We start from the raw sequence: 6,805 nt of genomic DNA on the forward strand, positions 1-6,805 counted from the left end.
CCTGGTGACCAAGGCCACGGAGGAGGACAAGGCCAAGAACTACGAGGAGGCGCTGCGGCTGTACCAGCACGCCGTGGAATACTTCCTGCACGCCATCAAATGTGAGCCCCGCCGCCACACGGCCCCCCCCCGGCACCCCACGGCCCCGGCTCGGCCCCGGCGGGGCGGAGGGTGACGGCTCGGGGTCCCCGCAGATGAGGCGCAGAGCGACAAGGCCAAGGAGAGCATCCGCGCCAAGTGCGTGCAGTACCTGGACCGCGCCGAGAAGCTGAAGGACTACCTGCGCAGCAAGGACAGGCAGGGCAGGAAGCCCGTCAAGGAGGCCCAGAACGACAACAAGGGGTGCGTGGGGGCACCTGGAGCCCTGCCCGGCCTCAGCAGCTGCCCTCCTCGCAGCACGGCCTCCCCTCACCTCCTCCTCTCTTCCCCAGGAGCGACAGCGACAGCGAGGGCGAGAACCCGGAGAAGAAGAAGCTGCAGGAGCAGCTGATGGGTAGGGGGCCGGCTGGCCGCTGCGGGCGCCAGCATGTGCAGCGCCCGAAGCTGTTGCAGGGGGTGGCTGTGTGGGACGGGGCCCTGGGCCGGGGGGGGGTGGGGGGGGCCGGGCTGCGTGGGGTTGTGGGGAGGCTGTGGGGGGCCGGGGGGGCTCTCACCGCCGCCTCGCAGGTGCCATCATGATGGAGAAGCCCAACGTGCGGTGGAGTGACGTGGCTGGCCTGGAGGGAGCCAAGGAGGCCCTGAAGGAAGCCGTGATCCTGCCCATCAAGTTCCCACACCTGTTTACCGGTGAGAGTCACCGGCAGCGCCGTGGCTGCCACTCGCCCGTGGAGAAGGGCCTCGGGCCCCACGGCAAGGGGCAGCAGCTGGGGAATGTGCATGCAGGGAGGTGACCCAGTGCAGCGGGGACGTATGTCCCTGCGGGCCCCGGGGTCCCTGCGCAGAAGCTTTGACGCTGGGCTCTGTCACAGGGAAGCGCACACCCTGGCGAGGGATTCTGCTCTTTGGGCCCCCTGGCACTGGCAAGTCCTACCTGGCCAAGGCCGTGGCCACCGAAGCCAACAACTCCACCTTCTTCTCCGTGTCATCCTCAGACCTGATGTCGAAGTGGCTGGGAGAGAGCGAGAAGTAAGCTGTCATGGGGCTGTGGGCTACCAGCCAGGGTGGGCAGGGGCGCGAGGAAGCGGCGGTGCGTGGGGCTCACAGCCCTGGGCAGCGGGTGGGCAGCGCGGGGCCGCGGTCCCTGGCCCAGCACTCGGGGCGTGGGGACCCATCCCCTGCCTCTGTGCCCAGGCTGGTGAAAAACCTCTTTGAGCTGGCGAGGCAGCACAAGCCCTCCATCATCTTCATCGACGAGGTGGACTCGCTGTGCGGCTCCCGCAACGAGAACGAGAGCGAGGCGGCCCGGCGCATCAAGACGGAGTTCCTGGTGCAGATGCAGGGTGCGTGGGGCTCCCCCGGCGGGCGCACTGAGGGGTGTGGGGACACGGGGCAGGGTGGGTTTGGTGGAGCCAACCCTTCAGGGATCCCTCTCAAGTGTCCGCCTGCTGTTTCCTGGGGCAGGTGTGGGCAACAGCAGCGATGGGATCCTGGTGCTCGGCGCCACCAACATCCCCTGGGTGCTGGACTCGGCCATCAGGAGGAGGTGAGCGGCACCCAGTTCCTCCGCAGTGCCCCACAACACAGCACCGTGCTGTGCCCCGCGGGGCTGCAACGTCTGGCAGCAGGGGGGACGCATCCCCTGACCCCCCTGTGCCGCGCTCAGGTTCGAGAAGCGCATTTACATCCCGCTGCCCGAGGAGGCGGCGCGCGCCCAGATGTTCAAGCTGCACCTGGGCAACACGCCGCACTCGCTGACGGACGCCAACATTCACGAGCTGGCCCGCAAGACCGAGGGCTACTCGGGGGCCGACATCAGCATCATCGTGCGGGACGCCCTGATGCAGCCCGTCCGCAAGGTGCAGTCGGCCATGCACTTCAAGAAGGTGGGGGGGGGGGCGGGGGGGGGGCGGCCCCCTGCGGGGGGTGGGCACCGAGCCCCCTCCCAACACCGCCTGCCTCTGCCCCAGGTCCGCGGTCCCTCCCGCACCAACCCCAACCTCATCGTGGACGATCTCCTGACGCCGTGCTCGCCCGGGGACCCGGGGGCCTTCGAGATGACCTGGATGGAGGTGCCCAGCGACAAGCTGATGGAGCCCATCGTCTGCATGGTGAGTGGGGCTCCAGCCCGGCCCCGGCGCTCGGCCGCGGGGAGGCCCGGCCTTGGCACAGCAATGCTGCAGCCCCGGCCCTACCGGTTCCTCCTCCCTCCTCCTCGGGGCCTGGCGGAGGTGCACGGAGGCCACAGGGGGCTCAGCACCTCACACGCTAAAGCAGGCAGCCGCGGGTCCCCCCTGCCTGCCCTATGGCAGCACCCTGCTGCCCGGTGGGGATGGGGGCACAGCCTCAGCACGCCGCCACCCCCTCTGAGCGGCCGCCCGCCTCCCTGTGTTGCAGTCGGACATGCTGCGCTCCCTGGCCACCACCCGCCCCACGGTGAACGCCGAGGACCTCCTGAAGGTGAAGAAATTCACAGAGGACTTTGGGCAGGAGGGATAAGGGCCACGGCAGCGGGCGGTGGGGCTAGGGCACCCGCGCCCCCTTCCCTCCCCGCGTCCTCCCGGCAGGCGGCCGTGCCAAACAGGCTCACCCGCAGCTCACAGCTCAACCCCGCTCACTTCAGCACCCGGCGGGGCGGGGGAGTGCTGCCCTGGGGGGGGGGGGGGGGGCTGACACTACTGGGGGGGGTGCCCAGTGCAGCCGGGCGCCCCTCCTACAGCTCCCCTCTCTTCTTCCTGCTCTTTTTTTATTTTTTAAATTAATGCTGCTTCGGGTTCTGTCTTGTTTATATGAAAATAAAAACAATCCAAAAGCTTCAGCCGGTGCCCAGTCGCAGAACCCCCCCGTTTTCCCCTGCCTCCCCCCCAGCCAGCAGCCCGCACCCCAGCCCCTTCCCTCCCCCGGCCTGGGTGCTGCCGGGGGGGACGCGGCCCGGCACAGCCCGGGTTGCAGACAGGACCCGAGGCAGGGGCCGCACCGCCGCGATGAAGCCGTACTGGAGGTGCCCGGTGCCGGCGTGGCCCCGCGGCCGCGCGGGGTCAGTCGAGGAGCTGGCTCCAGGCGGTGTTGGCGAAGGTTTTGCTGTCCATGCGGTCGATGAAGAGCACGCCGTCCAGGTGGTCCAGCTCGTGCTGGATGACGCGGGCGGCCCAGCCCCACGCCTCCCAGCTCACCGGCTGCCCGCTCTCATCCACGCCTGCGGCAGGACAACGGGGTCGGACAACGGGGTTGGACCGGGGGGTTCAGGGAGCGGGTACCGGGGGAGCCGTACCGGAGACGTGCACGGCCCAGTGCCGCGGCACGCAGGCGGAGAAGCCGCGGAGGCTGGCGCAGCCCTCGGGCGCGGTGACGAGGCGGGCATCGAGCACGCGGAGCGCAGGGTTGACGAGGACGCGCAGCGGGAAGGGCTCGATGCGCTGGGCGCTGCGCAGCGCCGCGGGGTAGCGGCTGCAGCGGGCGGGCGACAGCTCGGCGGCGAAGACCCGCAGGGGCACGCCGAGCTGCGGGGCGCTCAGCCCCACGCACGGGCCCCGCCGCAGCCCCGCCGCCAACGCCGCCGCCAGCGCCCGCAGCTCGGGGCCGCCCAGGCTCTCCGCGGGCACGGCGGCGGCGGGGGCGCGCAGCACCGGTGTGCCAACCTGGCACGGCTCCGAGAAGGGCGGCACGGGGGGGCCCAGCACCCGCCGCCGCAGCGCCCGCCAGTACGAGCGCTCGCGGGCCCCCCACGAACCGGCCCCGCAGCACCGGGAGCCCACCGGGGCCGCCACAGGGCGCAGCCCCCGCACCGCCACCGCCATCTTAAGGACGGACGTGACGCGGGGGGCGGGGCGGGGGCGGCACCGGGAGCACCGGGGAGGAGGCACGGAGAGGGGGGGGGACACGGCACGGCCCCACGGAGCACCAGGAGCAGCCCCAGGCACGGCGGTGGCACGGGTTTATTGCTGCGGGCACACACCGGGACGGCGGGCACGGACCCCACAACGTGTCCCCACCGAGCAACCGGGGCTGTGCCCCCCCCAGCTGTCCCTTTTCAGCTGTCCCCCCCCCGCTGTCCCCTTCTTGCTGTCCCCGGGGCAGCCACACGCAGGGACAGGCGTGTCACCGTGCAGTGCAGTCCCCTCCTGGCTAGCTCACGGCTGGCGGTGCGTCCGGCCGCAGGGCCCCCGCCGGGGGGTCCGGGGGGTCCTCCTGGCCCTGTGCCGCCGGGGGCTCCCCCGGCACGGCCCCGTCCTCCTCCTGCTGCGGCGGGCACGGGGCTGGTGCGGGCACAGCGCTCTGCAGCACCGGCTCCTCCTCGCCCAGCAGCGGCTCTGCCTCCCGGGCCGGCAGGACGGAGGCCAGCAGCTCCCTGACGGCGGCCACGTCGACGCAGCCCAGCCGGCCGAAGCGCTGCAGCTGGGCTGGGGGAACGCCTGCGGGACACAGAGAGAGGGCTGGGAACGGTCCTGCGGCGGTGCCACCGTGGCCCCGCCGCCGCACCTCCCACCGCAGGGCCTTACCCAGCGCCTGCGCGAGCTGGGCCGGAGGGAAGAGAACCTGGAGGCAGCGGTTGAGGTAGGGGAGCAGGTCCTCCAGGAACGCCGTGCAGAACTGCACAAAGAGCTCCTGCTCGCGCCCGCTGAACGCTGCCTCCTCTGCCCGGTGGAAAGCCAGGATTATTTTGGTCACCTGAAGGAGGAAGGCAGAGCCGTTAATCCGGTAAATCCCAAGAGCCCAGAGAACCCCCCCCAGGAAAACAGCCACTTCTCCTCTGGTGACCCGACCACGACAAAGGCAGTATTTTGGGCACAAAGGGACCGTCCTCGTTTCCTGCTGCTCCGCCGAGACAAAGCAGGAGCTGGGCACAGCTCCGAGCCCCAGCACCTCACCTTGCTGAGGGCGTCCTGCAGGCAGGCGGCCACGTCCTGGGCCAGGGCGATGGGGCAGCAGAGCCGCAGGTCGTTGAAGGCGACCAGGAGGCTGTTGAGGAAGCAGGCGAGGGGCGGGAAGTCCAGCAGCACCATGGGCGGCTGCAGCGTCCCCGGCTGGGCCGTGGGCACCGGCACGGCCGCGGCGCTGCCCAGCACGGCCGGGGCGGAGATGAGCGTGTAGGAATTCATCTCCTCCTGGAACTTCTCCACCGCCTCCTCCACTGCCTTGCTGAAGGTGGCGGCGGCGACGCGCTGGAAGATGGGGGCCAGCTGCCCGCGGAAATCAGCCCCCACCCTGCTGAAGGAGAGGCCGAAGTACATGCACTGCCCCAGCAGCGAGTCCAGGCGGCCGCCCACCCCTCGCTGCAGGTCGCGCTCCAGCACCTGCAGGAACTCGGAGACCTTCTGCAGCACCCAGCCGTGGAAGATGGCCCCCTCGTTGAGGGTGGGCTGGTCGGGGGCCAGGAGCGGCTCCTCGTCAGAGAAAATGGCGCGGTACTGAGTGACGATGTCGAAGAGGTGGACGCGGCAGGCCTCGACCGTCTTGGTGAGGTGAAAGTAGGGGTCGTCGTCGGGGATGGAGGCCTGGATGGAGCGCAGCCAGGCGTCCCGCGCCTGCAGGAACTTGATGCGCAGCTCAGCCTCCGTGAAGACGTCCATGCGCCGCAGGTAGCCGATGACCCGCAGGCAGGTGGGCAGCGGGATGTTGGTGCGGAGCTGCTGGATGAGCTCGGTCAGCATCAGCTGGGTGGACTGGCGCACCTCGGCCACGATGCTCTGGGGTGGAAGGGAATCACAGAATCACAGAACTGTAGGGGTTGGAAGGGACCTGGAAAGCTCATCGGGTCCAACCCCCCCTGCCAAAGCAGGTTCCTTAGAGCAGGCTTGGAGGGAACTCAGCCACGGGGACCGGGAGACGGCTGCGTGGCAGGCGCAGGGCGGGATACCTGGATGACGGGGATGCTGCTGTGCTTCTTCTCCAGCCGCCGCACGTAGGCGGCCAGCTCCAGCGCCTCCTCGTAGTAGCGGTTGCGGACGCAGGTGTCCATGAGCTGCGGGATCTCCAGGATCTCCAGGATCTCCGTGTGCCGGTTCAGCGTCAGGCTGTTCATCCGCCGGCTGCAGGCGATGGCCTCGGCGTCGCGCACGAAGTTCCTGCGGGGCCGGGACGGGATCAGCGCGGGGGTCCCGTGCCCAGGACCCCTCCCCAGCCTCCTCCCCCCGTCCCCGGTGCTCCCCCCGGGGTCCCGGTGCTCCCCCCCCCCGGTCCCCGCACCGGCAGGCGTCCTGCAGGGCGGGCAGGCGGTCCAGCAGGCTGCCGAGGCGGCTCTCGATGCCGCCGAAGCCGCGGCCGGCGCGCCCGGTGCACTCAGCGGAGCGGATGAAGGCCCGGTAGTGCTCGAAGGCCAAGCGCCGCGTCTCGGCCCCGACCCGCGCCCGCTCCGCCGCCAGCCGCGCCGGCTCCCGGCCCAGCTCGGCCAGCCCCAGCGCCGCCAGCTCGGCCACGTAGGCGGACAGCTGGGGGCCGCCGGGCCCCGCCGCCGCCGGGCCGCGCAGCCAGGCCAGCAGCCGAGCCTCCTCCGCCGCCATCGCCCCCGGCCGCCGCCTCCCGCCGCCGGTTCCGGGTCTGGGCCCCTCCGGTTCCGCTTCCGGCTCGGCCCCGCGTGCGCGGCGCGGGGAGATGCGGCCGCTCACCGAGGCGGAGACGCGGGCGGTGTTTGAGAAGCTCGGGAGATAGTGAGCGGGCACCGGGACCGGGGGAGGGTACCGGGACAGAGGGGGGCACCGGGGCGGGGGGG

General features: G+C 71.2%; 4 protein-coding genes across 4 annotated transcripts in view; 2 read left to right on the forward strand and 2 right to left on the reverse strand.

Moving 5' to 3' along the window:
- VPS4A (vacuolar protein sorting 4 homolog A) overlaps window positions 1-2,914 on the forward strand; it is a 3,892-nt gene extending 978 nt beyond the window's left edge. Inside the window, exons 3-12 of the mRNA XM_035337080.1 lie at window positions 1-101; window positions 195-342; window positions 432-493; window positions 667-786; window positions 969-1,125; window positions 1,291-1,439; window positions 1,561-1,642; window positions 1,763-1,982; window positions 2,067-2,207; window positions 2,494-2,914. Coding sequence (XP_035192971.1) covers window positions 1-101; window positions 195-342; window positions 432-493; window positions 667-786; window positions 969-1,125; window positions 1,291-1,439; window positions 1,561-1,642; window positions 1,763-1,982; window positions 2,067-2,207; window positions 2,494-2,595 — 1,282 coding nt within the window. The 3' untranslated portion in view covers window positions 2,596-2,914. The remainder of the gene's footprint in view (window positions 102-194; window positions 343-431; window positions 494-666; window positions 787-968; window positions 1,126-1,290; window positions 1,440-1,560; window positions 1,643-1,762; window positions 1,983-2,066; window positions 2,208-2,493) is intronic.
- A 156-nt stretch (window positions 2,915-3,070) lies between these two features.
- PDF (peptide deformylase, mitochondrial) lies at window positions 3,071-4,132 on the reverse strand. The gene is made up of 2 exons (XM_035336823.1): window positions 3,368-4,132; window positions 3,071-3,292 (listed from the first exon to the last, which is right to left on the reverse strand). Exons 1-2 carry the CDS (start codon window positions 3,891-3,893, stop codon window positions 3,135-3,137), a joined length of 684 nt encoding a protein of 227 aa, XP_035192714.1. The 5' UTR covers window positions 3,894-4,132; the 3' UTR covers window positions 3,071-3,134.
- Window positions 4,133-4,145: 13 nt separating this feature from the next.
- Window positions 4,146-6,596, reverse strand: COG8 (component of oligomeric golgi complex 8). The gene is made up of 5 exons (XM_035336811.1): window positions 6,283-6,596; window positions 5,954-6,161; window positions 4,965-5,783; window positions 4,596-4,764; window positions 4,146-4,508 (listed from the first exon to the last, which is right to left on the reverse strand). Exons 1-5 carry the CDS (start codon window positions 6,594-6,596, stop codon window positions 4,222-4,224), a joined length of 1,797 nt encoding a protein of 598 aa, XP_035192702.1. The 3' UTR covers window positions 4,146-4,221.
- An 8-nt stretch (window positions 6,597-6,604) lies between these two features.
- The window catches only part of NIP7 (nucleolar pre-rRNA processing protein NIP7), a 2,001-nt gene continuing 1,800 nt past the window's right edge, over window positions 6,605-6,805 (forward strand). The window contains exon 1 of the mRNA XM_035336825.1: window positions 6,605-6,743. Coding sequence (XP_035192716.1) covers window positions 6,688-6,743 — 56 coding nt within the window. The 5' untranslated portion in view covers window positions 6,605-6,687. The remainder of the gene's footprint in view (window positions 6,744-6,805) is intronic.

The sequence above is a fragment of the Oxyura jamaicensis genome, chromosome 11 (genome assembly GCF_011077185.1).
Source record: "Oxyura jamaicensis isolate SHBP4307 breed ruddy duck chromosome 11, BPBGC_Ojam_1.0, whole genome shotgun sequence".
NCBI classification, from domain to species: Eukaryota; Metazoa; Chordata; class Aves; order Anseriformes; family Anatidae; genus Oxyura; species Oxyura jamaicensis.